Below are 27784 nucleotides of genomic sequence, written 5' to 3' on the forward strand. Positions count from 1 at the left end.
GAGCACATGGCCTGTTGGTCCCTAGTGTATATTTGTCCACATCTCACCCACTTGGCTCAAGGAAAAGCCTGAACTGGGATAATGGGCTGGGAGGGGCAAGGGGGACTGTGGGTTGCCACTGAGGGGCACCAGCAAATGGGGGAGCGAGTTCAGGGCTGGGCTAGCAGGGGGATCTAGGCAGCTACCAGCCCAGACAAAAGTTAAAGTAAGTTTGAGCTCTCGCTGCAAGTTGGGGGGCAGGGGCTCCTCTTTGGGTTTCAGAGGCAGGTTTGTTTGGATCTGTCAGGAGGAAAATCAAATGCTGGAGCCACAGCCCTTCCACCACCACCTCCCCTCCCCCCCCCGCTGAGCCTGCACCCCCTCTGAGTGCCTGGAGCCCCCCACCCTGCATGTGTGAATAAGCAGTTTATCTCCTGGGGCTGGAATGGCAGCTGAGCGCCTGGTGCTGCGGTTAATAGGTTCACTGCAGCCAATTCCCTGTGGATTAGCCACGTCCTAAGCAGAAGGAGCCAGTCTAATAACAACTGCAATCCTGTTTCCCTGTGGAGCAGCTGGCTGGGCCGGGGCGGGAGGGCACTGCCTCACGGGCTGCTCCCAGGTGATACGGGGGACCAGGGGTTCTGTGCTGGACCTCAGCCGCCCTGCTCCAAGACCTAAACACTGCCCTGGGGAGGGGGTGAGTGCCAGGGCTGTGCAGGCCTCTCCCCTGCCTCCGTTCATTTCACAGGTCACATTTGGGGGCTGGCAGGAGCTGAGACTCGCATACCCTTGCTGGGGGGAGCTCCCAGAGACCTGAGCCAGCACCGCTGCAGGGTCTAGGAGCAGGGCTGCCCTGAGACCTCAGGCTGGACTAGCTGGAGGTTTGGGGGCCTGTAGCCCCTCTTTCTGTGGGAGCTGTAGTGCTGTCACTCGCTGCCCCCAGCCTTGCTGCATTGCTGGGGGGTGCTGATGCATAGGACAGCCCACCCCTACTCAGCGCCACGGAGGGGCATACGGTTACTGCAGGCCTGGGCTGAGCTTTGGGTCCTGCACACCCCCCTTGGCCAATCGTTCTCCTTCCCAGCCTGGGGGAGGGAGGACTGACCAGGCAGCTGGGTCTGGAGGTGTCAAGCCAACCAGTCTGATGGAGGATGGTGGGGCTGCTCAGCGTCCCTGCACCCAATAGCAGGGGGAGCTTCGGGGGCCATGTTCGGCTACATCCCCTGGGCCGGTCCACGCACGCACCTGCAGCAGCCTGGGTGGGGCGGCCCACCACAGCAGCCTGGAAGCCCAGGAGGGGAAAGCAGTGGGGACCTGGGCAAGGCGACTGTATTTGCTAGCCCCTCTCAAGATGGTGAAGACAGGCTGGGCTGGGTCTCAGGACTAAGCTGGGGCAGGGGAGAGTTGGGTTCAATGCCTAGCTTCGTGGGTGAGTCCCTGAGGCCGACACAAACAGCCAGTGATGGAGGGGCCTGAGGAGAGAGAACCCCAAATGTGGGGTGGCTCCTGTGGCATATGGACATTGTAAGCTGTCGCTTTACATTTCAGGGGATTCCTGTTCCTGCATGCAGCCTATGGCATTCTGCAGGGAAGCGTGGGATCTGGGCCGACGAGAACCAGCCAGCCAGGGTGGGGTCAGTTGTAGTCTGCCCTGGGAGTAGCCTGCTTTGTCTCTCTCTGGTTTTGGGTTCTTGGGTGTTACTACTCTGGGGACTAAGAAATCAAGTCACAATTCAATGCAACCTTGCAGTAAGTGTTTGCTAGTTTGATCTGGCTTCTGTTTGCTTTCATTGAACATTAGCGCTCCCCACCCTGGGTGGATGGAGACAGGGCCCACTCCCTGCCAGCTGTGCTACCCCCACAGACCACCCCAGGAGCCAACCTTTGTTCAGCAGCATGGAGCTTGGTCATGGGACCTGTGTCAGGGCAGGCAAGAGCCCTGGGGGACCAGGCCCCCTGCTCCGAGCTGGCCTCGAGGGGCTCCATTAACTTCCACCTCCAGCTGCTGCCCATAATCCCCACCCTCTGTCTGCAATCATCAGCCTCGTCAAATCTAAGGCGATTAGAGGAGACATTATATAATCGCAGCAGCCAGGGGAGACTCTTAAAAGGGGCAGCGTCCCCTTGAACTTAGTGGGGACCTCATGGGGCAGGGTCATCCTCTGTGGAAAGGTCTGGGTCCCATCTCTGGGAGGGGTAACCCCCGCACACTGCCCATAGCTGGACAAACATGCCCTGGCCAAGCCCAGGACACTGTGCTGGGACAACCTGGCAGGGGGCAGATGGGGGATGGCCACTAACCCATCCTGCTCTATTTCCTCTTCCAGAGGCTTAGGCCCCACTAGGCTGGGGCACAATGTGCTGGCGTGGTGTGTGCCCAGCTACAGAGCCCTCCCCGCCGATGCAGCGACCCACTCCCCAGCCCACCCTAGTGCCAGCTCTATCCTCGGCCCAGCCCTTCTGCCAGTGCCAGCCCCGTGGGCAGGCATCCGCCTCCTGCAGATCGTGGCTTGAGTCCCCAAGAGTAAACGAGAGCAGCAGGAGGCCGTGTCCATGGCAACTCTTTAACTCTCACCTTTATGGAAGGGGCTCCTCGCATTCAGCACCTTGAGGCCGTACAGTGCTGCTGGGGAGGCATGTGCTCTTTTATCTGATTGGATGGTCATCGAAGAGCCACCTGTTTGTCAGCCCTGGAGAGAGGCAGTACTTAGGGTACCCACCTGGTTTTTTGATGAGCCAGCTGCCCCCACCCCGAATTAGCCCGTTTACTCATCACTCCCCAGCATGAGGAATGAGTTTGCCATCCCAGTGCCAACCTGGAGACGGGTGCAGCCATTCACTTGGTGCTGCCAACTAATAGCAGGTGCAATTAAAAGCCATTTTTTAAATGAAATTCCTCCAAGAACAAGACAAAGATGCCAGTGGCTGGAGACTGCTGCTTGGCCTGGAGTGGAAACAGCAGAACCTCAACCATTCATATTTAATGCCATGGAAAATGTAATTCTAGTGGGCTGGTGTCTGAAGCCAAATCACTAGCAGGGGATGGAGGCCTCCAAGGATGGTAAATGGTGCATTTAACTAAAGCAGGCCTCTGCCTCTCCCCTGTACCTTGTGTGGACAGACAGGGATTGGGGTATCTGCACCCATTGTACCTGAGCAGATGGATGAGTTACACGTGACTAGATCAACCCAAACGTGCCTGATAGCGCCCGTGAGACGCATGTAGAAAACACACCAGCAGGGCCACTGAAAAAGCCACAGGAGAGCACATGAGATCCCACCAGCCGAGGTCTGAGCATTGCAAAGGCAAGCAGGAAGCAGATGGAAGCATGGCACATAGAGAAAGGCAGGGCCGCCCAGAAGATTCAGGGGGCCTAGGGTCTTCAGTGGCAGGGGGCCCCCGCTTCGGTGGTAATTCGAGGGCAGAAGGACCCCCCTGCCACCAAAGACCCTGAGCGGAAGAAGCTCCGAGGGCCTGGGCCCCATGAGAGTTTTCCAGAGCCCCCAGAGCGAGAGAAGGACCTCGCTCCAGGGGCCCCAAAAAACTCGTGGGGGCCCCTGCGGGGCCTGGGGCAAATTGCCCCACTTGCTCCCCCACTCTGGGTGGCCTTGCAGAAAGGGACTGTAGATGTGTCTTCCTTTCCCTGGAAAGCTCCCTCAGGCAATGCCCCTGGCTAACGGCGTCCTCTCTCCAACCCGCTGCTCCGTCCTCTTGCCCTTTACACCGAGCACAAGCAAATCCAGGACGCTCCTGCTGGTTGGAGTGACCATGATTGATGTTCCACTTACCTGCACGTGACTGGCTCCAGGTGAGAAAGGCAGGGGGCAAATTTCCTGGTACCAGCAGCATGAACCCAGAAGAAGCTTATTTTTGAAGTACAGCAGCCATTTCCCCTCAGGCTGTGATCTCCCCTCAGCTCTCCAAACTCAGCAGGACAGGGCCAGCTCACACCCAGCCTGCACTGTTGCAGAAAACGGTGCTGGTGATGCAGCAGGGGGTGCTCTTTCCATCTGAAGCAGTATCCAGGGTGCAGCTGCCACCAACAGGCATCCCGTGGCACTGAAATCTCTTCTCCCAGCCAAGTTCTAACTCTGCTAATCCCACCGTGTCAATCAAAATCCCCTGCAGATTCAGCTGATGTCTTTCAACTGCTGTGAGTATAGCCTTGCTGTATGCTGTCAAACTGCTGCCATACCCCTCCCCAGAAGTGACTGCATTGCAAGCGTGGGGAAAGCATGCCCTATAGAAGACTAGTGAGGGACCCACTGCGATGAAATTTCCAGTATAACTTTATAACCTGCATTTGTAAATGAGAGGGGGCTGGATGGGATGTTCTAATGGGTCTCTGAGCCAATGGACCCTCCCCTACTGCAACTTGACCCCCGTCTATAGTTTCATTCCAAATATCAAACAATTGCATCCATTAAGTCCTAAGAGCATTGTTCCAATTTCATAGTCCGTGGGGGTCATACTGGCCTCTGACAGACCAGACAGGAGATAGATGGATTCAGGGATTGGGGATGGGGGGCGGGGGGGCATCCCCAGGGCTCTCACAGACCAGACGGCTGCCTCACCTCTCACACTTAGAGCCTGTCACCCTGGGGCGGCCACAACTGGAGCAAGGGGCTGAGTAGATTGGGGTGGAGGTTAGTGAGTCACCCCCCCATCACCATCCCAACCCCCAGGGCCAGTTTCAAACAGATTCCACAGTGGGAGGAGACGGGTAGAACAAAGAGAAAATTAGGGGTCTGGTCACCCCCTCTCCCGAAATCTCTGTGCAGGAATTGCCCAATCCTGCTTCTGGGGCACTCGGGAAAGGAATTCAGTCCCTGCGATACTGAGCACCCTTCACTCTGCCCCATGCACCTGCTGTCCCCACCACAGCTTCCATGCACTCCCTCAACCCCACCATGCATCCAGCCCACCCATGGACCCCCCTGGATCCATCATGCACCCCACCCCCACTATACACCCATCTAGGGTGATAAGACGTCCTGATTTTATAGGGACAGTCCCCATATTTGGGGTTTTGTCTTATATAGGTACCTATTACTCCCCGCATCCTGATTTTCCACACTTGCTGTCTGGTCACCGTGCACTCATCCCACCCATTCACTCCCCCCACCATGCACCCCCTGGATCCATCATGCACCCAACCTATGCACCCTGCCCCCACCACGCACCCTTCCCACCCATTCACTCCCCCCTTACCATGCACCCCCTGGATCCATCATGCACCCAACCTATGCACCCTGCCCCCACCATGCACCCTTCCCACCCATTCACTCCCCCCCACCATGCACCCCCTGGATCCATCATGCACCCAACCTATGCACCCTGCCCCCACCATGCACCCTTCCCACCCATTCACTCACCCCACCAACATGCACCCCCTGGATCCACCATGCACCCTTCCCACCCATTCACTTCCCCCCCACCATGCACCCCCTGGATCCATCATGCACCCAACCTATGCACCCTGCCCCCACCACGCACCCTTCCCACCCATTCACTCCCCCCTCACCATGCACCCCCTGGATCCATCATGCACCCAACCTATGCACCCTGCCCCCACCACGCACCCTTCCCACCCATTCACTCCCCCCCACCATGCACCCCCTGGATCCATCATGCACCCAACCTATGCACCCTGCCCCCACCATGCACCCTTCCCACCCATTCACTCACCCCACCAACATGCACCCCCCGGATCCATCATGCACCCAACCTATGCACCCTGCCCCCAGCACGCACCCTTCCCACCCATTCACTCCCCCCTCACCAACATGCACCCCCGGATCCATCATGCACCCAACCTATGCACCCTGCCCCCACCACGCACCCTTCCCACCCATTCACTCACCCCACCAACATGCACCCCCGGATCCATCATGCACCCAACCTATGCACCCTGCCCCCACCACGCACCCTTCCCACCCATTCACTCACCCCCACCATGCACCCCCCGGATCCATCATGCACCCAACCTGTGCGCCTCGCCCCGCCCCCAGCCGACAAGGACAGCCCCGCCCGGGCAGGCGGCCAAGTGCAACTCCCATCCTGCCCCCCCCCGCCGGCTCCGCGCAGGCGCGGCGACGCCCCGCGGCCGGGGCGGGCGCGAGGGGGCGGGGCCGGCGAGCACAAGGCGCCCGCAGCGCAGCCCCGGCGAAGGCGCCCAGCCGCCCCGCGCCCCCGCCGCCGCCCCGCACATGCCCGCGCGCGGGAGGGAGGCCGCCGGGCACGGGCCGCCGCGGGGCGCGCGCTGAGGCGGCCCCCAGCATGGAGGCGCCGCCGGGGGCCCCCGAGGAGCCGCCGCGGGCCGGGGCCGGGGCCGGGGCCGGGGCCGGGCCCCTGCTGCGCGCCTCCCGGCCGGGCAGCCAGCTGAACCTGAGCGAGCCGCCGGGCGGCCCCTCGCCGGGCCCCGCGCGGCACCGGCAGCCCAGCCCGCTGGCGCCGCGGCGGGACAGCAACCCCTTCACCGAGATCGCCGTCAGCTCCTGCCGCTACAGCGGCGGCGGCATGAAGCCGCTCAGCCGGCTCAGCGCCTCGCGCCGCAACCTGCTGGAGGCCGAGCCCGAGGGGCAGGCGCTGCAGCCCTGCGGCCCGGGCCCCCCGCCGCCGCCCCCCGAGCCGGCCCCGGCCCCGGTCCTGCCCCGCCGCCCCGCGCCCGCCGCCGCCCGCGCGCCCAAGCGGAAGCAGCCGAACATCGGCTACCGGCTGGGGCACCGGCGCGCGCTCTTCGAGAAGCGCAAACGGCTCAGCGACTACGCGCTGATCTTCGGCATGTTCGGCATCGTCGTCATGGTGATCGAGACCGAGCTCTCCTGGGGGCTCTACTCCAAGGTGCGCGGGGTCCCGGGTCCCAGCCCCTCCGCTGGGCGCCGCCGGCCGGGGCAGCAGCCCGACGGGGCGCGGAGCCGCCCGCACGCTGAGCAGAGCGGGGGTCGCTGGGGGCGCGTGGCGCTGGGGACGGGCTGGAGGGAGAAGCTGCTGCCTCTGAGTTCGGGGGGGGGCTGCTGTCAGTTCTCTCTCCTCTCCCCGTGGGGCGGGCGCGGTGCTTGGGGCTGCTCAGCTGTCGATTTTCAATAGAGCTAATTTCAGAAAGGGCGCAGCTGTTGCGAGGCCGGCAGGTTATTCCGCGGAACCCAGCCACAGAGCCGGGGCGAGGGCGCCTCTGGCAATGGGACTCCCGCGACTCCGGAGGGCAGGGGCTGCCGCTGTGCTCGCCCCTGCCAGCCACCGCCTGAGTTCTCAGTCCCCCCTGCACTCGGAGTGCTCTCTGGTCCCCGCTTCCCTGCCCCCCGCAGCTCAACCCCTCCATCCTTCCTGGCAGGCCCCATGGCCAAGCTCCTGTGGGATTCTTACCTAGGCTAGACTGGCTGCCCCAGGGCTGCTTCTTTCTCGCGCCCACCCTTGTGTGTCTTCTGACAGCCCTGGTCCAGCCTTGACCCCTGGTGTGGGGGGCGCTACGGAGACCCTGCCCAGCAGGCGCCTTGTCTGGGGGTGGCTGGGGATTCCCCTTGGCTGGCCCTGTCCCCTTCGGGAGAGGTAGCCTGGCCCAGCTATGTTCTGCTGGCTGCCTAGAGGAAATTTCCCTGTGGGATTGAGCCTTGAGCCCAAGCAGCTGGACCTGGGGTCTGGCTGAGCCCCTGTAAAAGGCTCCTTCCTCTCTGTTAGAAAGCGAGGGCAAAGCTGGGCCCCCATCTCCTGCCATGGGCTCACCTGCAGCCAGGGATGCGCCCCTCTCTTGGCGTGGGGGGAGCTCCTTGTGGCTTCAGCCCTCCTAGGAGCGGGACCCCTCTGGCAGTAGCACTCTTCCCAGCAGGGAAGACCCACCCCCATCTGCTCCAGTGGAGACACTGGGCCAGCAAGTGGTGGGACTGGGTTTCCCAGGGCTCTCTGCATGAATCACACTCTGCTCTGTGACTCCCCCATGGGATTCTGGGCTCTGCCCGTGGCTGGAGTGGGTTGAGGGCTGGGACTGGCTACCTCCTAACTAAGGGATGTCTGGTGCCTTTCCCTCCTGTTTCCTTGGGCTCTCCTGACTCCCCATGCTCAGGCCCAGAGGAGGGTGGCTGCCTGTAGAAAGTGCTGGCATGCAGGGGTCACACCTGGCTCCTGTCTCGGGCCTTGTTTGCGAACAGCCACCAGCCCTGAGGGCACAGCTGTCTGCTTGCTGCCTGGCAGCCCCCAGCCTGGTCCCTGGGGTGGGGCTGAGCTGGGGAGGGCTGGGATCTCCATGCTATTGGACTTGCTGGAGGGTTTGATTTTTGCCTCTGGTTCCTCAGCCTGCTGCTGCTTGGAACCACTGTCACAGGCAGGGGAAGGGCGATGGTCCTTTGTAACACAGCCAACAGGTGGGGGCTCAGGCTGGGGGAAGTGCCCGCTAATGGGGCGGGGCAGAGCATCCCATCCCCCTGCAGGAGCGGTGGAGTAGAGGAGCTGAGGGTGGTGAGTAACCAAGGGGTGTTCCTGACCCCCTTGCGGGAGTTCGCAGTTTTTCAACCTCCGTGACAGGAGGGTGGCACCATTAAAATGGCTGCTAGGCCTCCGTGGGGCGTTGCCCTTGACTCTTGCGGCTGCTCTGCACCTGGGCCCAGTACTTAGAGGTCTGAAATAATGGGGGCTCTGCCCTAATCTGGGAGCAGCCCAGGCTTAAAGTGCCCCTCACGACCTGGCTTTAATTATTTTGTTTTGCTGGCTCTGCGACCCCAGACTTGCTTTAAAACACTGCCTGGGGCTGGATGCTTGGGCCACAGTCAGAGGACATGCGAGCGGGTCCTGCTCCCCTGCCGACCCCAGCCCTGAACAGGGCCCTCAAGTACCAGCTGCTGGAGAAGAGTCCCTCGGCTCAGAGTTGATCCCTGTGTAGTTAGAAGCTGCTCTGTGCAAGCCTGTCCGGGTGACGTGTGTGAGACCCAGTGTCCTGGCTCGCTCCCCAGCACCCCATGTGGCAGTGACTGGCACACTCTCCATCCTGCCTAGAGAACGCTCTGTGCCCTGAGTCTATGGCACAGACACGCCCCAGCTAGTACATTGGTGCCCCTGCCCCCTGGAGGGGGTGTGTTATTTATACCCCTCCCACACACACACATAGGCTCCCTTTCTCTCTCTCTGGCTGTGCGCTGGCAGGGATATGAATAACTCTTTGTATAGACATCTGTCATGTTATTTATACCTATCTGGGGAGGGGAGATGAATAGGCATCTGCGCTAGAAGGGTGTGTGCAGTGCAGGCAGGGAGCGGTGGAATGGTCAGGCGCTGGGCTGTGTGGCGAGGGGGATCTGTGCAGCTTGTCCCATTCCCTGGCATTCCTTTGGCTCTTGCTAAGGGGGCGGGGGGAGGGGGAGTTTGCAGCTGGGCTGGTGCCAAGCAGTGCTCGGGTCACGTGGACACAGAGGGAGCAGTGAGGTAGGGAGTTGTGTGAGAAGGGGCTGCTCTCTGCCTCCTGCAGCAATCAGAGGAGCTGGGTGGGGAGGAGTGCGGGGGGCAGCAGAAGAGGAAAGGCTGCTCCAGCACTCAGCTCCTGCCTTTCTTCCTTTCCCTTGAAACCAGAAATCAGGAGGAGAGGAGAAATGCCTGAAAGTCCTGATGAGTGCACAGGGCTCCCAAACGGGAGACGGGCACTGATCTGCAGGGTGGAGCATGGCTGGGTTGGGCTGTTGGCTGGGCTATGCAGGGATGAGGGGTGGGGAGACAGGGCTAATTCTGGGTGTTTGAGAGGAATATAAAGGCAGCGGGGTGAGCTTTCAGGTCACCCTCTGCTGCAGCAAGGCTCGGCAACAAAGGAATGGAGTAGGATTCCCCCGTGCTCAAATTAATTGCGCTTAAGTTTGCTCAAGGCTCTTGAGTGGAGGGGCTGGATGGCCGCAGAGCTGTGGCTCTGCCCGCCTCCCTTGCCCCCCGAGCTGGCTTCTGGGTCTTTCTGGTGCCTTGTTTCTGTGGCTCTGATGTGGCTTGCCCAGCATGGGTGCAGCTGCTAGGAAAGGTCTGGCCATATGCTGTCCGGGAAGGTAGCTGCAGTGCTCCACGTTTGCGCCCCTGCACAATGGGATGCTGAGGGGGGAGCCTGTGTGTGGTGGATCCCCAGGGAGCAAGGTGGAGGGGGAAGGATCCATTTCTCTTTTGCGGTGATGCCCCCCGCACCCTCCCCCGGGCCCTGTGGTTGGCTGTCTGGGCCCGGTCTCCCCAGCAGCAGGGAGTGTTTCCTGGGCCTGCTAGCCCAAGGCAGTGCTTCATCTGGCAAAAGCTCCACATGTCCCGCCCATTGAGTCTCAGCTGGGCTAGCCCAGGAAGTGAGGGGAGAGGTGGAAGCTGGAGACAGCTCTGCAGGGCCAGCTGCCCCCAGGCCTCTCACAGCTGGGCAGGACAGGGGTATCTGGCTCTGGTCATAGTATGATATTCAGAGATTGTTGCTTAGCATGGTGGGTGTTGCAGCCAGGGCTTAAGAGCACTCAGTACTGGCATAGCAGGGGGGCTGTGGATGGGGATAGAGGGGCATTGGCAGAGCTGGGGTGGCCCAGATTTGAGGTAGCAGGGGTTGCTTTGGCCAGAGAGAGGGGCTTTGACAGAGCTCTCTGGAGGAACCCTTTGCTGGGTCTGGCTTCAGCTGTCCGGAGATGCTGTGGTATGGAAGCTGTGCTCTCCATGCTGCAGAGACCAGGAACCTGGGTTGCCTCTGATGCTGGGAAATGGAGAATAGGTCGTGTGCCCCTGCATCCTGGGCATACACCTGTGAGCAGCACCTCCCACCCAGCCACAGGCCTGGGGCCTCCTGAGCCGCCTCTGGCTGCAGGCTGCCCCTGGGCAAGAGGGGTCCTGCCCATTCCCTGCGACAATGAGACTGGTTGTGATCTGGTTGCAGGGTCTGCTGAAGTGTATCCCCATCCCTCCTGCTCTCCTCCCCCTGCCCCCAGTCCATCCCAGTGTGGCTGCAGGGTTGAGGCTGCTCTGTGAAGCTCCAGCAATGCTCTGATTTGTCTATAAGTATCCCCAGGCAGCTTCCAGGCCCCACTGTGTTAGGAACCAGCACTCACTGGCAGTGTCCATGGGCCCCTGATGGAAGGGGCAGCCAGTGTTGGGAGCTGGCAGTAGAGTTCTGTGCTCCTTGGGGGAAGGGGCTGGAAGGAGCCTGGGGCTGCTTCAGTGCTGGGCCCTGGCCTGCTGGGTGCTTGTTTCATCCTCTCCCCAGCTGGAGGATAGGGCCTGCTGCCCAGGGCATGGCACCCAGAGCCAGGAGCTAGGTGCCAGCCGACAGCCCCCCCTTTCTAGGTAGGGCGTGTTGTTGTAGGGCTGTATGCAGGCTCTGGACTGCAAGGCCTGGCGTGTGTTGTAGGACTGCTTGTGAACACCATGCCATGCGTGCCCCCTTGCCGAGCACTTGGCTGAAGAGGGAGCACTATATGCTGGGATTTGGAGTCTGGGCACATCACCCCAGGGCTGCTGGCTCCCAGGTGCAGCTGTGCCATAGAGCAGTGGCCTTTTGTGGGTGACCTGGCCACTGACCCCTCCATGCACCCAATGGCGACTGTGAGTGGCGATCTCCAGTTCTTGTCATGTGGCCTCCCTGGCAGCCTGGCACCCCCGTCCCTTTGAGTGATGGGTTTGGGGGGGGCCTGTTCTAGATGGGCTGGACGTTGAGATGTCTGTGCCCCACACCCTGTGTGTACACATGGGGCCATGCAGCCACCCTCCCCAACACACGTGTGCACATTCGTGTCCTTGCTCTGGGTGCTCACCTGCCCTAAGCCCCAGTCTCTTCTCCGAGCTGGACTCTGCTCACCCATGAATGGCGTTGGCCTCAGTTCTGCCCGCTCCTGGGGGCGAGCGTGGGAGCCAGCAGTAGCTCTTCCTGTCCAGGCCCCTCTGGAGCCGGCTTTGATGGGAGCGGTGCATAAAGACCGGGGCTGTGTGGCTGGCTTTCCCAAAGTATCATTTGTCTTGTACCTTTCCGCCTTGTCGTGCCATGGCCCCAGGGGTGCGAAGGGGATTGTTGCTGGCTCTGTCTCGGTTTCCTGGGCTGTTCCAGCTTGGCTTGGATTGCTTTTTATTAAAACTGGAAAGCAGCATTCAGGCAGGGGAGGGGGGTCGGAGAGACTCCTCCAATGGGCAAGGAAACGTTAACACTCCCTGGATTCTGCATGCTTGCCCGGCTGGGGTCACCCACTTAGCTGGGCCTTTCTTTGGACTGAGCCCCATGGGAGTGACAGACTGATATCAAAGCCACCGTGCTCAGTCAGGCTAATGTCTGTCATAGTCCCAGCTGCTTCCTGTGTCCTGAGAGCAGGGTGACAGAGGGGCAGGGCTGGAAGGGGCTGCAGGTGAGCCAGGTGCAGTGAATCCCATGGGCAGAGAAACCAGGAGGATTTCACTAGGTGCCCCATAGTGACCGTCTCCTGTGGCTGTGCACCCCATATGGGATTTGGCAATGACAGGTGAATGCGGGAGTGCTTTGAGGGGAGTGCTGTGGATGCTTAATGTGCTAAAACCTTCACTGTGAACAGGCTGCAGCCAAGCCTGTCCTGTGAGAACCATGTGTGGGCGTGAGCTGGGGTTTGCCTTTACCGACGACAAGCTCAGCTCGATCTCTTCTCCCCATGCTGGGGCAGTCCCTAAGGATCCTCCTGCAGCATTGCTCAGCCAGCTCTCTTGATCCCCCTCCAGTGGGCCACACCTTTGTGTCTCTGGGTGGGATACTAAGCCACCTGCCCAGTGAGTCAGCGGGACCCACTTAACCCTTTCCTAGCAGCATCCACCCCTGCTTACAGGGTGGGGTGCTATAGATGAGCACTGCCAGCCTCCTACAGGGCGCCCTGGACAGCTCCATGCAGCTGGCACTGACAGACCCTTCTGGGTGTGTTTGTATTCTCTGCTTCGGAAAAGCTCCTCTGCCAACAGGCATTCCTGGTCTGACCAGCTGCCTGGCAGTGAAGGGCTAACACTGTCTACACAGTGGCTGAAACAGGCCATAATTGATGGCAGAACAGTTCCAGGAGAGACACCTAATTGCAGGTAATCCTGGGTGTTCCTTTCACAGTGACACTGACCTGCTTAGAACAGGGCTTCCCGTTAGATCTCACCATGGCTTGGGATGTGAGGGCTCTGCCTTACATCTGGCCAGCAGTCCAGCCAGCCCGGTAGCTGCTTTTGGACAGCTACCAGGACCAGGTGCGCAATGGCAGCACAAGCTCCAGTGTGGTCAGAGGCATGGCTGTCTGCTGCTGGCACTGCTGTTCCCAACTCCATGAGCCCCTTGGGAAAGAACCCAAGAGTCCTGCTCTCACCAGGGGCAAAACCCCTTCCTGCCTCTTCTGCTCCTCTCACCACCCTTCCTGTGTCACATGCTTCTAGACTGAGCTCTTCAGAGCAGGGCCTCTCAGGAGAGAGTTCCCTGCATGCACAAGTTCCAAGGGTTAACTGCAGCTGATGGCACACTGATTGAATGAAACTGAGGTGGGGATGGGTGGACAGTGTGTGTGTGGGGGAGGGGGGACTGTGGACACTTCTTGTGGGTTAGCTTGCCTGTGTCCACCCACAAAGCTGCGCTAGTTTCACTAAATCCATTTCAAATTGCACACAAACCTGCTCCTCTTGAAAGGAGCAAGCCAGGGTCCCCTACCACTGAGCACTGCACAAACACAGAACCAGAGCACAGTCCTGCTCCAGACAGCTCTCAGCCTGAGGCAGACAGGGGAGAACGAGGAAACCATGAGACCAGGCTGTGGTCTCTGCACAGCAGTTGCGTAACCCTTGTCCAAGTGTCTGTAGACCTGCGTGTGCAGCGCCTGGCACAATGGGGCTCTGATCCCGGATACCCTACTGATAATACTTGGCTGTAAAGCCCCCTTGCCAGTCCCTCTTCTCTGATAGGCCAGGCCTGGTTGGATGCCGTGGGCCAAAGCCAGCACTGGGTTCAATGGAATGATGCTGATTTAAGCCAGCTGGGGCTCTGGCCCAGCGTGTGGGTGGGACAGGCTGGAACAGCAGCAGGCCATGCTCAACACTATATAGCAGGGGCTGCATTTCCCCTCCTGATACGGGGAGCCATGGGATTTGTGGCACTGGATCAAACACTGGCCCATCTGGTGTGGTCTCCTGCCTTGGGTACAGCCCCCCTCCTTTTAGTCATTCCATTGTGCATTTCTGTAGGTGGCAGTGGAGATTCCTACCTGTTCCCTACAGGTGCTGAGTCATCCTGAGGCTCGGTCACTCTGTGTATGTAAATGTTCTGGCTGGCTGTTGACGTTCCCCGCTCTTGAAAAGAACCAGCTGGGTCAAGGCAAATCTATGGTACTAGCAAGTGAGGGGTGAGTTCCCCTTGCTGAGCTCCGACAAGATGCATCAACCCTGTCCTGCAGCCCCTTGCTCTCTGTCTTGGGGGTTCCCTACCCCTGGCACCCCAGTCCTAGCCTGCAGCCCCTGGCTGTTCTAGCCCTGAGCTCTCCCTGCCTCTGTAGTTGTGCTGATGCCCTTTAATCCCAACCTGTGTGTACCATGACTGTACATTTGGTAGCGAACAAGTCCTGGTTTGCCATGGTTCCATGTCTCCAGGAGAGACATTAGACCTGCACGCCACAAGGTGTGTGGCAAACTCCAGTCCAGAGAGGTGCCAGACTGCCCAGATGTCCGGGTACCTCTAAAGGGCTGGATGCTGCAGAGGCAGGTAGAGGCAGTGGCTCTGTGGCAGTGTCAGATAGACTCTAGAGCCTGCCTATTAATAGCCTGTGTTTGGTCTCCAGCGCTCCTTTGGCACCAGCCATTCTATCCAAACAATGGAGAGGTGAGTGCCAAGTTGTGAAGCTGACAACAATGCATGGCCCTGCCGGGCTGCAGGAGAACAATGCTCCCCATTCACCAGGCTGCACCCGGAATATCGCTCCCATTAGTACCAGCAGGGTATTTTTAGGACCGATTTCCTCTTGTTTTGAAATGCTCGTGGGGAGGCAGAGCCCCAGAGGAGGATCTAAGGAAAGTGGAGGATCTCCCATAGGCCACTGGGCTCTATCCACTAGGCCACACTGCCTGCCACTAGACCATGCTCTTCAGCAGCCCATGTGAAACAAGCTGGTGGTTTTAGTCTAGTGAACATTCTAAAATGCACCACTGACTGGCTTCTCTGCTGACCGATGTGATAGTGATGGGGACTAGTCCTTTCCAGAGTGACCTGGGCACCTGCTGTGCTGGGCTCACGTGCCTGTTAATAGAGCCAAAGACAGTGCTATATAGCGAGGGTCCAAGAATGTAGGTCACGTGTCTAGCACTTCCAGGGGCAGTGACTCAGGCAGACTAAGGAGTCTGGGTAGAAACGCTCCCTGCGATTTCGTGGCTGGGTTGATGCAGTGGAGAAGTGAGATGGTGTGACTTGTAAACAGCATTAGTGAGGCCAGTCTCGTAATACTATGTCCACACTTTGGAAAGGGTGGTGATAGTTGGAAAGGGTCCAGGCGTCAAGGTCTGGAAAACCTGCCTCACCACCAGATTGAGGAAGCTCAAGCTATTTCACTGAACAAAGAAAAGGTGAAGAGGTGACTTGATCATGATCTGCAGTTACCTACGGGGGTGGGGTGTGAATGGCAGATGATAAATGGCTCCTTAATCCAGTCAAAGCAGAACAGGGTCCAGGGGCTAGAAGTTGATGCCAGACACATTCAGACTAAAAATAAGGTGCAGTTTTTTCACAGGAGGGTAATGAACTACCCGAACAGCCTGTCAAGGGTTGTGGGGGATTCCCTGTCGGGGGTTAGGGGGGCGGTTGCATGCCTTTTTACCAGACATGCTCCAGCTGAACCAGATGTTCTGGGTTGGATGCAGGAGTCATTGGGTGAGGTTCTCTGGCTGGCTGGCCCAGATGATGGGGTCCTTTCTGGCCTTGGATTCTGAGGGTCTGAGGCAGAACTCCCCTTCGCCTCTGGGCCGGTCCCTGCATGGCAAGGCTGAAGCATACTGACCAGGGATGCTGGCACTGTTGCGGGGGCTGTTCTGCCTGATGCATTAACAGAGAGTTGCCTCCCAGGGCTGGTGTGTTGTGCCTTTCCCCAGCACTGTCCGCATGAGGGTGGATGGCTGCATACATGCTACCAACCCCTCTGCTCCTGAGCCATAGGCGATTTAGCACAGCCGAAGGGGGTTAACAGGGCTCTGACAGAGAAGGGCTTCCCTGCCTGAGTCTTCACCCTCCACCACAGCCTGCCCACGAGCCAGCTAGGGAACTTCCCTGGGAAAGGAGCAGTGCTCCATGAGTAACTCTCCGAGGCATCAGCTGTTGCTCTCTGCTCATCTGTCAGCAGTTCTGCCTGTCTGTATCTCTCCCATGGGCCTCTTTATCTCCTGGCACTTAGAACAATCCCACTAAATACCCTGATTTCCTCTGGCTCTGCTGTTGGGTTTATGGGAAATTCCCTTCTGGCTGCGCGGTGAGAAGCCAAGCAGCCCTGTTAGCAGCGATGGCCCTGGGAGAGACCTGCTCCGTGGGAAGGCAAAGGGAGACACACTACTGAGGTCTTTGCAGCAATGGGTCTGTCCTGGGGCTCTGCTGACAATCCCCCGTTCCCTTTCCCTAGGTAGATTCTGCCCTGCTTAACCCTGGCTCTGCCTCTGCCTCCCTTTGCAACACTTTTGAGAGAGAGGAAGGAGGGTTTTGTGGTTATTTCCTCACAACTCAGGAAATCTGGGCTTGGTTTGCTGGGTCTAGCAGGCTCACTGGGGGAGTCTCCTGGGCCGGATGGCCTGTGCTTGACCCCCCGCACAGGTGGGGTTAGATCTACAGAGCTCCACTCCCCACATGCTGACCTTGCTGGGAAAGTCTGGGAGTTCCAGTTCCAGCTCTGCTAATGGGGAGAATAATCCTGCCTTTGCTAGGAGCTCATCGAGTAGGGGCTGCCTTGCTGTGTCTGCAGCATCTGGCACAAGGGCTCCAGCTTGGTTACAGCACCAAGTGCTACCTCAGTGCAGATAAGTGTGACGAAGTGGGAATGTTCTTAACGTGTTTTGACTGCTGAGTGGGGAGTATTGACCTGGGAAGGTTGCAGGGGAGCTTTGCTGGGACTGGCTGCATTGGGGATGGGAGACTTTTCTTGAGGGAGAATACCTGAGGGGTTGGAGGCCAGGTGACACCTCTGCTTGGGAAACTGGAAGGAGAGGGGAAGGCTGAGTGAGATGGCTGGAGGGAGTTTCAGTTTGGAGCTGGCTGGGAAAAGGGAGGGGAGCCCAAGATGAGGCTCTGGCCTCCCTGGCACCCCCCGCTCCCTCAAGGGACCTGACTGAGGTTTCCTGTTGTCTGTACCTGCAAGACCGGTCTTGGACTGTGTTCCTGTCATCTAAATAAACCACCTGTTTTACTGACTGGCTGAGAGTCCTGGTGAATCGCAGGAAGCCAGGGTGCAGGGGCTTGTCTCCCCCACATTCTGTGACAATAAGGAGGGGCTGGTATTTGTGGGGTTCCTGATCACAGTGGGGTCCCAGCTCTGGGACAGTTCCTTGTTCTGCTGGTTCCCTTGGTTTTCCACCTTTAGTTTTGTGACTGTGAGCCACCTTGGCCGGTAGGGAGCACCCTGCAGCTGGGGTCTCCAAGTGTGGCTGCCCTTGTAAGCCCCAGGCAGGAGTGCTCCGACTGCACCAGCACTCTGCTTAGCAGAACCAGGTGCTGCACAGGGCCCTTCCAGTGACTAGGACAGGCAGGCTGTAATAGGAGGAACTAAGTGTTGTAAGCAAGTCACCCAGAAGCTTGTTTGTCTTGAGAGTGTTTAAGGACATTGACTCTGTCAACTGGAGTGAAATATGGGGGCTGCTGAGCCATCAACACCGGAGACAGTGGCAGGAGGTCCTTGGGGCAGCTGACTGCATTGTGGGGTTTGCAGAGGGGTTTGGGAGGTAGAGACAGGGCTCCAGGTGTTCATAGCATCTGGTGGAGGTCACGGAAAAGCCAGACTCCAGCTAGCCCTGTTGCTGGGGCAGAGGGACAGGTTGCTTGGCACTGAAATTGCACAGGGCTCTTGTGTGTGCTGGGTGAGCCCAAGTGGCTGGACAGCTGCAATAATGATCCGAACACTCGCTGCTGGCCTTTGTCCCCCTGGGAGAGGAACCAGCTCCTCTCCTAACAGGCCAAGACCCAGCTCTTCCCATCACGCCGTTGTCTGGAGCTGGCTCAGGTCAGTCATTACCCAGCAGTGACACCCCTTAGAGCCCCAGGGCAGCTACCCAGGGTTGAAGGGGAGAGACAGGGCAGAGGTCTCTTCTCATGCAGCTGCCATGAACACACGTACCTCAGCCCCACGGAGAGCAAAATGAGGGCCTGGGTAGGAAGTGAGACAGTGAGGAAAGAGAGGGGTGCGGCTGTCTGGCCTTTCCCTGGGGAAATGCTGTTGGTGAGGTGGGGGGTGGGTCAGGGAGCAGAGACCTAGGATCTGGAAGCGGTCACTTTGCTCATGGGCAACTAAGGGCTGGTTTAATTTACATAGCATTGATTAGCAGGAGGATCTAATTAGACCATCCATTAGGCTGCCATATTACAGAGCTAATGCTGACTCTCAGCAGATTGCTGGAATCCCCTGGCCGGCTGAGGGGAGACGTAATTACATCCAACAGCATTCGATTAAAAACCTCATTGAGAAAAGGGCTGCTCTTCCAGACAGCAAATCGATGCCAATAGCATCGTGCTCTCAGCTGCAGAGCCCCAGGAGGTGCAGGGCCGTGGCCCCTTTGGTCCGGTGGCGGCTCACGTAGCCTGGCCTGCTGCCGCATGCAGAGGTACGGCAGTGCTTGCGGTGGTGGCCCTGAGGGACCTGGGTCGGATTCCTGTTCTGTAACTCTCCTTGGTCCCCTTGGCCTCTGTGCCATGATACAGCCATGTGTGGCTGATGGAAGGCTGCTGTGTCACTAGCCTGGTTGGATGGTGGGCCTGGTGTGCAGCGTGGGCTGCCTGGGGTCAGGCTCCATAGCCAAGTGGGGTGCTGGCAGAGCTGTAAAGAGGGGATCAATAGAACTTCCCTCCTACCAGAGGGTGGGGCGTTGAGACCCTAGGGACAGGGAGTGCTGGGCTGGGCAGTCCCCATCTCACCACTCTGTGCCACCTGCTTCAAAGGTGCAAGGCACCCCCAGTGATGGAGTAACCTGCCCCCAGGGGAGTTCCCTCCTGACTCCCAGTGAGAGGCTGGCTTGTACCCTGAAGTAGGAGGGTTGAGATCCCTGGAGGAAGGTCCGATTGGGGGTCTACTATTGCTATTTTGTTGCTTGTGTGACTGAGATCAGCTGGGTCCTTGGCCTCAGAAAGCTGCTACCCTTGGTGGCATAGTCCATTCAGCAGGATTGGGGCACCGCACATTGGGCCCCTATTCCTCAGGCCTTCTTGCCAGCATGGGGGCATGCAGTCAGCACCTTTCACCCCTGAGCTCAGGCGTTCACATGCTGGTAGGTGTACAGCCTGCAGTGTTGTCTTGTGCAGGAGGGAGGGGATGTCCCCATTTTACAGACTGGAAACTGAGTCACAGAACAGACCGACTGACCCAGGGCCTCTGTGGCAGAGCAGGTAACTAGACCACAGGCCAGCATCCTACCCACTGCACCAGCTTTGCACTAACCTTTGTGTCCTGTGCACCAGCAGTTCCCCCAAGGGCCGCTGCTGGGTGGATGTTTGTGATGGGAAGGGTCTCCAGACTCATGCAGGGACGGTCGGTTCTCACACCTTGTTCATATCCTGAGGCTTCAACTTGGGGGCCTTGGAGCTGTGTCTTTTTTCCTCCCAATTGCAACAGCAAAAACAAGCCAAGAAATGGTGGTTTGATGTGTCCCTTCATGCTGATGGATTGTCATTGCAGCCTGAGACTTCCCGCTGTAAAACACACGGCTGGGGTCGAGTAACTTGTGAGGCTGCATCCAGTGCTCACATATAAACAGTATTGACTGTTCCCCAGGCACCAGCTGCCTGAACTCCATTAGGAGTGAATCCACAGCCAGGGGTGGCTGTGGGGGGTGGGGTCAAGCTGGTGCAGTGAGACAGAGGGTCCGTCCCCAATGGCCCATCCCAGCTCTGAGCCCCCATCGCATCATCTGGAAAGAACATCCAATTTGGCTGCCTCATTTCTCCTGGCTGCAGAGTCCCTGTCCTGCCCCTGGGCTGTCAGCCCAGGCGGCCGCTCATATCCCTCCTGCCGCGGTGCCAGATGGCCTGAGTGCTGGGGTGCAGTGCACTCTGCCAAAGAAACGTGGTGCTATCGCAGCGCTGAGGGGCACAGACGAGCCTAGCACTTGTGGCTGCCAGCTCTCCGAGGCCACTGCATGGAGCATCAGTCTTAGGTTCTTGCCGTGGCCCGGAGGCAGTGTTGTCTAGTGGCTAGAATAAGGCACTGGCGATCAGGACTCCTGGGTTCTATTCCCAGCTGTCGCTGACTTGCCTTGTAGCTCTGGGTGAGTCACTGACCCCATCCGTTCCTCAGTTTGCCCTGAGAAAAGGGGGCAGGATGAATTAGTGCTTCTGATGCACTCAGAGGGCCTGGGGTGGAAGGGGGGACAGAGGCACACGTATCATTATTTAGTATTCTCAGCTGGGGCACCCTGTGCTTGGCACCTGCTCTTCTCAGTTGGGTGGCCCATCGCTGAGTGGGAGTGTGACCTCCAGATGAGGAGAAGGGGGTTGCTGTGCCAGAGCACTTGGAGGAGCTGTACAGAGGGGGGAGAATCATGGCTGAGGCTGCGGGGAGGGGCCAGACAGCAGGTATCTCTGGGAAGCTGCCTGCAGAGTGCGTGTGTGAGTGTGGAGGGGGGTTAGGTAAAGCATATGCTGATGTTCCAGGCTCAGGAACAGGGGTGGGGTGGGTAGCTGCCTCCACTTCAAGCCTTGCTGTGTTATCCATGCGCCCGCAGCTTCCCCTGTAGCGATAGAGGCATTCTGCTTTCTCCAAGGCCTTTGCATTCCCGTCTGCCCTGGCCCATGGACCAAGTTCTTGTATGTCTCAGTGGGCATGGAGTGACCCCTTTCTGGCCCTCACTCCCCTAATGCTTTCTCCTTCCTTGTCCTGCAGGAGTCCATGTTTTCTCTGGCCTTGAAATGCCTTATCAGCCTGTCCACGGTCATCCTGCTGGGCTTGATCATTGCCTACCACACACGGGAAGTGCAGGTAGGTCCCCTATGGAGTGGGAGCTCCTCCAGAGGGGAGAATCCTGGGGAGAACCAGGCACCTTTCCAGACATGTCTGCGTTTGTGGTCCTAGACTCATAGATTCCTAGACTCTAGGACTGGAAGGGACTTTGAGAGGTCATTGAGTCCAGCCCCCTGCCCTCATGGCAGGACCAAATACTGTCTAGACCATCCCTGATAGACATTTATCTAACCTAAATGATGCTGTGTGTGTGTTGGGGGACATAATGCTGAATGTCTCCCTTGGAGTGGATTTGCACCATCAGTGCTGGACATGAGTGACAGGGATGCTGCAGAGATCGCCACCCTGAGCCTTGTTTGAGAGTGCAGTGCAGGCCCCCTCCTGCAGCCGCTCACTGCTGAGACAGGAAGGGCAAAGGTTTCTGGAGAAACTGAGACAGCCGGGCTGGCTCGTTCCCAGAGGACCCCTGCAGCCTGTCTTGGCGCTACACGAGCTGCACTAGCCCAGGGCCTCTGGAGTGGCAATGCCCTGCTCCAGCCTTCGCAGCCCCTATCGGGAGCGCTGCTGCTGCTCTGTGGGAGGGAGAGGCTGTGGAAAGCAGCTCTCAGCCCTGGAATCCAAGAGCAGCATGATCCCTGCGCAGGAGCAGCAGGGTTCATGGTCCCAGGCTCTGCATGCAGCAGGGTTCATCCCGCAGTGCCTGGAGTGGGGGGTTCACAGGTTTGTTAGGGAGTTAGTACCTGCCTGTTCCAGGCCTGTGCTCCGCTGGGGCGACAAGGCAGCGCTGCTGTTCCAGTGAGCATGGATCCGAGGGGCTGGGAGGGATCAGCACTTCCTGCATGCTGCGGGGCACAGGCTGCTCCACTTCTCAGCTAGCAAACAGGGCCTCACCCTTACCCTTACCCTTTGTGCCTCAGCCTCTCAGCAGGGACGCTGCCACATGTGCTATGTGAGGGTCTGAACAGGCAGGCAATCCCCTGCCCATCAGCAGGGCCTGCTGGAGAAGGAGTAAGTGGGCACTGCAGACTTGCAGGGGCTCATTACAGCACCTGGTGAAGGAAGACCTAGGGGCTGGGCTGAGCAGACCTGAGGAGGGAACAGCTATGCCTGGGGAGACGTTCTGAGATAAGCTATGTTATGCTGATATGGATTTCTTTGTTGATTAAAGCCATACCCAGGAACATCTGATCACACACTGCATTTGAGAATTGTCCAGGAGCCCATGTGGGAAAGGCACCTGCTCCCAGGGTGTGACAAAGTGGGACTGTTCTTAATGTTTCCTCTGAATACTGTGTGGGTGCCTCAGTTTCCCCTATGCAGTTCTTAAGTCTCTAGATGGTGGGATAAAGGCCAGTGTACATAAATTACTGACACTCTGTCTCCCTGGCAACAAATGGCCAGGGGCCTTCCCCCCTGCAAGGAAATAGCTAAAGGTGAACAAAGAGATCAGGTGACCTCCTGGCCCAGGAAAGAGACACAGCCCAGAGAGGAGGGGCTGGAGGGGCTTTTCAGTTTGGGACTGGCTGGGGACAAGGAGTGAGGGCAGACGTGGGGGTCTGCCTCACTGGGCCCCAGAATGGACCCGGCTGAGGAGTCTTGTTCTCTGTACCTACAAGCTCTGTTTTAGACCCTGTTCCTGTCATCTAATAAACCTCTGTGTTACTGGCTGGCTGAGAGTCACATTTAACTGCAAAGTGGAGGTGCAGGACCCTGTGGCTTCCCCAGGACCCCGCCTGGGCAGACTCACTGTGGCAAGCACACGGAGCATTCAGCATCCTCTGCCCCTCCAAGGAGAGACCCAGGAGGTGAAGACGTGTGAGCGTCTTGCCCTGGAGACAGTCTGCTCCAAGGGAGAGGAGGCTCCCCAAAGTCCTGTCTGGTTTTGTGGGGAGCAGTTCCAGAGCATCGCCCAGGGACTCTGTGACACAGGGGATCAGTGCTAAACTGGGGCTGGGTGCGGGAAGAATTAATCAGTCGCTTAGGGGCGTTTGTGCTAATCGGGGCTCTGTCCTAAAGGGAGACATTCTCGAGGCCCTGTTTGCTAGCTGAGAAGAGCCTACTGTGGGGCTCCCCTGCCTACCACAATGAGGCTCCCCTGTGAAAGGGGCGGAGCACCATACACATTAGCCCGGGACAATAATTGGGAGCAAACCAACCCCCCTGGCCCCAGAGCCTCTGTCCCAGCAGGCCCCAATCCTCCGCTAGTCCCTTGAAGCCCATCTTAGCCCTGAGGAGCTGGCCAGTCCAAAGCAGCTGACCTTGGTATGGAAGAGAACTGCCCATTTCAACCCCGGTATTTGATGGACTTCTGCTCCCTGGTTCAGATGCTGTTCCTCCCGCAGGCCGTGCTGCCTGTGGTTACCAGTGTTAACTTTATCCCCCTTCTCTAGCGTGCCATGGCTTCAGAACTCTGCAGCCACGAAGCCCACACTGTGCATTGGTGATGAGGGTTCTCTTGAGCTCCGGGGGTCATTTTTATGTTTCTTCACTGAAGACTTGGCCATGTTCAGCACAGTCAGGTCCTAGCCTGTAATTGTCATGGAGTGTGGAGGAGTCAAGGCCTGCACCCCGACTTCCTGCAATTCACCATGACTCTCAGCCAGCCAGTAACCCAGAAGGTTTATTAGATGACAGGAACACAGTCCCAAGCAGGGCTTGTAGGTACAACCAGGACCCCTCAGCCAGGTCCCTCAGGGGGACAAGGAGCTTAGATCCCAGACTTGGGGTTGCCTGTGTCTTCCCAGCCAGCCCAAAACTGAAACCAAAAACCCCTCCAGCTGACTCACTCCCCTCCCCCCAGCTCTTCCTCCTCCTCCCTCTGTCCAGTTTCCCAGGCCAAGGTATCACCCGGCCTCACCCTCCTTCTGGCTCAGGTATTGACCCTCACCCAAAGTCATCCACTGCTCTCCCATCCCCCATGCAGCCAGCCCCAATAAAACTAATCAACGTTCCCAGGTCAGTCTACTCCAGTCTCTCCTGCGTGACATAGCCCAACCAGGACAGCTCCTGGGAGAGCAGTAAAGCTCCTTCTGCAGCAAGGAGGCGCTTTATGGAAATGTTTGATGGGCAAGGATGGGAGCCAAATGGGAAAGCAAAGAGAGGGCGTGGGAATAGACCGAAGCCTGAGCAGAGAGCCTGCAGCTCGGCACTGCCTCCTGTGGAACAAAACGCTGTGCGTGCAGGTGAATTTCTGGTTGTTCTTTGTATGAAGGGTCCATTCCTAAAGAGTTAGCACAGGCTGATGACTGGCTGATCAGGTTTTGTGCATTGTTCTAGAATCCCACCGGCCCCCAGGCTGCTCAGAGGCCTTGGGAGCTCCTGCTACTGATGGGCTTGTCCCCGTTTCCAGCACTGCAGCCTGTGTCTGTAGCATCTCTTCATCGCTGATTAACCCTTTGTAAATGGAGCCTTCCCACAAAGTGGGACCAGGAACCCCTTGATCCGGGCTCAGGAACCTACAGATTGCAGACCAGGGACCTGGTGGGACCCGAGGTCCATCCACACCAACGTCCAGCTGCAGATCCCTGATTTTTATTTGTTGTGTTATGTACCTTTGTCAGTGGCAGGAGCCCATGAGTGTCTGTACCAACGCAGGCCTCCTGCACTGGGAGCACCAGCAGCCCCTGCCCTTACCTTCCCTCCCTCCCTCATCTCTAGGGCTTAATTTCTCCGTCTCCCAGTGCTGTTGTTTCAGATTTTGCCCCTGAGTGCAGCTGGAAGCAATCTCTGCAGAGGGAGCCAAGTGGGTTGCTCTGGGGCAAATCCAGGGAGAAGAGCCAGCAGCACAGCTACCTGCAAGAGGGGCTGGCAGTCTGCAATGCTCTGTGTGGGTAGAACTACACCCTGGGGGCTCCAAAAGCAAATGCTCAGAAGGGCAATGGAACTGGTGAAGAGCAGCTGAGGGTGTCATGAGCTGCTCGCAGCCTGAGCTAGCTCGCCGTCCTGGGGATGAGAGGGAGCCTGCGTTCTGGCTAGGGACTCAGCTGCCTGGCAGAGAAGATGATAGTCCCACAGCGCCTTCCCACGTTTCCCCTGTGTGTGCAGGGACAGACAAGCTCTCCCACAATTCACTGGGAAAATCAGCTGCTCAAAACCCCCGGGGAGATGCCCCCAGAAGTCCGAGCGCAGCACCAGGGGGCACATGGTAACTCTGTACAGCTTTGAAGAGTGGCTGCTCACCCCCAAACTGAGCTAAGCTGGCTGCTCCGGCCAGGTGCCTAGCTACCCCTTCCTCAGGCTGCCTGTCACAAGGAGCTTCGCTGGGGGAGACCATCAGTGCTGCTTCATATCTGAGGCCTGTGGCACCTAGGACCTGGGCAGCATCACTAGGCCTCCAGTGCAGTTTGTCAGATCCTTTACTATTCTAACCGGCCCAGCTGGTAGGTGTGGGCCCCTCCCCCATAGCAGCTCTGCAGTCACCCACTGCCAAGCACACTGAGAACTCGGTGACAAATGCTGCACCTGTCAGAAGTGTAAAAGTTGCTGCCCTGAGCGAACCGTTTTTTTTTCCTTGCTGCACAGGCAGCATGTGAAGAATGTTTGGCCACTTCTAGCTGAAGCTAGATAAGATGCTTGATTTCTCCCAGCACTCCCAGGAACCCACATGTTGTACTGTCATGAAAAATGCTGGGTCCCCTCAGGCTGTGGCAGTAGAAGGCGTCTGGGTTATGCACAGATTGGCCTGTGACTCCACCAGAGGGACTGGCAAATGAGCAGTTGCTGACTTTTCCTCTAGCTGAACATTTCAAAGCAAATATTTGGGAGTGCTCTGGCCTTTGCAGAAATAATCTCCCCTGAGGCTGCTTTGTCATTGTGCGCTTCACCCCTGGGCCTGCTTGTCTTCTCTGGTGAGAGGTTTGCAAAGTCCACCTCTTGAGCTGTGCATAGGGCTTCACAGGTCTGACCTACCTCTGATTGAAGTCAAAGGCAAAATTCCCATTGATTACTGAATAAAGGCCTTGTATTCAAGACCCTAATGTTTGGCACCCATGCGCCAGCCTTTGGCCATAGTATCTCCAGGTGGCATTTTCATATTTACCCAGCAAAGACTTGGCAACTTTCAGCGGGGTTTGGCTACTGGTCGTAAACTCAAAGCAATCCAACAAGACCAATCCAGGTTCTTTCTGCAGCAATGCATGCTTTGTATGGCACTCGGAGAGGAGAAGCAGGAAGCCAGAGACAGTGCTTGTCCTCCACAGCATGGAGGGGAGAAGCTGTGAAGGGAAAAGAATCTCTGTTACTGAGGGGTCAGAACAACCTGTAGGAACAGGAAAGAGGGGCCAGGGGAAAAGATCTTCCACAAAGAGCACCTGGAGGAAACCCAAGCCTGAGGGTCAGGGTTAGGATTAGCTAGTAGCTGACTCCTGTTAATAAAACACTCTGCTAACATACTGACTTTCCTGCTCAATATCATATTGCTGCAAGTCACTTGCGACCAGCGCTTGGATACGTGGCTTGAAGGACAGGGGAGCGAGCCTGGATCCCTGCGTGCAGCTGAGGTCCATGTCCCAAGCACTAGTAGCTAATACATCAGAAGCACCAACTGTGACCCACGTCCCCTCTCCTTGTAGCTCTCTCCTGCGGGTGCTAGGTCCTTACAGACCCAGCCAGCAGCGGAGAAGCATGCAGTTTGGCTGGCTGGGCAGTTGTACTGATTGAGCTCTGAGTCTGTCTAGCTGAACAAAGAGCCGGTTCAGGGGTGAGGATCTACCTGGGAACAAATATTTAATCAGGGGCTCATCTGTCTAGCAGAGGAAGGTCTAACTGGAGCCAATGGCTGGGAGTTGAAGCTAGACAAATTCAGATTGAAAGTCAGGTGTAAATATTTCACCATGAGAGGAATTAACCATTGGAACAACTGACCCTGGGTTGTGCTGGGTTCTCCATCACTGGCAGTTTTTACATGGCGAGTGGCTGGTTTTCTAACACCTCTGCTCTAGGGATCACTTGGGGACAGGGCTCTGGGCTGAGAAGTACTGGAGGTCAGACAAGATGATCACAATGGTCTCGTCTGGCCTTGGAATCTCTGAATTTCCCCCGTCAGTGTCTTCCTGTGAGCTACAAACAAGAACATGTAAACCTAAGTGACAAACGTTCTTGTCTGGAGTGTAAAATCTGCCACTGCAAGGAAGCAATTTCTTTCCTTGCTGTGCAGCAAAATGCAAAAAACTCCTCTCTGACCAGCTCCCAGCCAGTCCTAGCCTCAAAGAGGAATAGAGTATCCACCATTTCCCAAATATACAGCCAATTTAGGCTGAATAAAGAGCCAGATGGAGTTAGGATGTGTTTTCTGAGCATTAACTTCTGGGTGTGAGAACTGAATTGAGATGTCACGCTGGTCTCTAGTTGCCTGTACACTTTACTAATAACTGACTGGAATTGATTTAGTCCTATCCATCGAGGCTGAGTCTCCAAGCTGCCCAAATTCATGTGAAAGTTAACACATCCTCTGGGTGTTCTCGAAAAACTCAGCCCCCTGCATTTCCCAGTCCCTTTGCAATGGGCGGGCGCTCCAGTAGTGATGCTGGCTTGTGAACCATGGCAGGATGGCATGAGCCACTCTGGGGCTGAGAAAAGCTCTGCTCATGCACCAGAGCAGAGAGACTGCCCCTTGCAGGTCTCTCTGCAGGGCACTTATCAATTGCTTCCCAGCTGGAGGATTTTTTCCTCCCTCAGGAAAGGCTTTCCAGCTGGAAGCCTGGGTTTCTGTATT

At 57.7% G+C, this 27784-nt stretch overlaps 1 protein-coding gene across 2 annotated transcripts in view; it reads left to right on the plus strand.

Moving 5' to 3' along the window:
* The first annotated feature begins 6666 nt into the window (after positions 1-6666).
* KCNN3 (potassium calcium-activated channel subfamily N member 3) overlaps positions 6667-27784 on the plus strand; it is a 71843-nt gene continuing 50725 nt past the window's right edge. For both annotated transcript variants that reach the window (XM_030541972.1, XM_030541973.1), the window contains exons 1-2: positions 6667-6823; positions 20995-21090. In XM_030541972.1, coding sequence (XP_030397832.1) covers positions 6764-6823; positions 20995-21090 — 156 coding nt within the window. In that variant the 5' untranslated portion in view covers positions 6667-6763. The remainder of the gene's footprint in view (positions 6824-20994; positions 21091-27784) is intronic.

This window comes from Gopherus evgoodei, chromosome 24 (assembly GCF_007399415.2).
Source record: "Gopherus evgoodei ecotype Sinaloan lineage chromosome 24, rGopEvg1_v1.p, whole genome shotgun sequence".
In the NCBI taxonomy this organism is placed as follows: domain Eukaryota; kingdom Metazoa; phylum Chordata; order Testudines; family Testudinidae; genus Gopherus; species Gopherus evgoodei.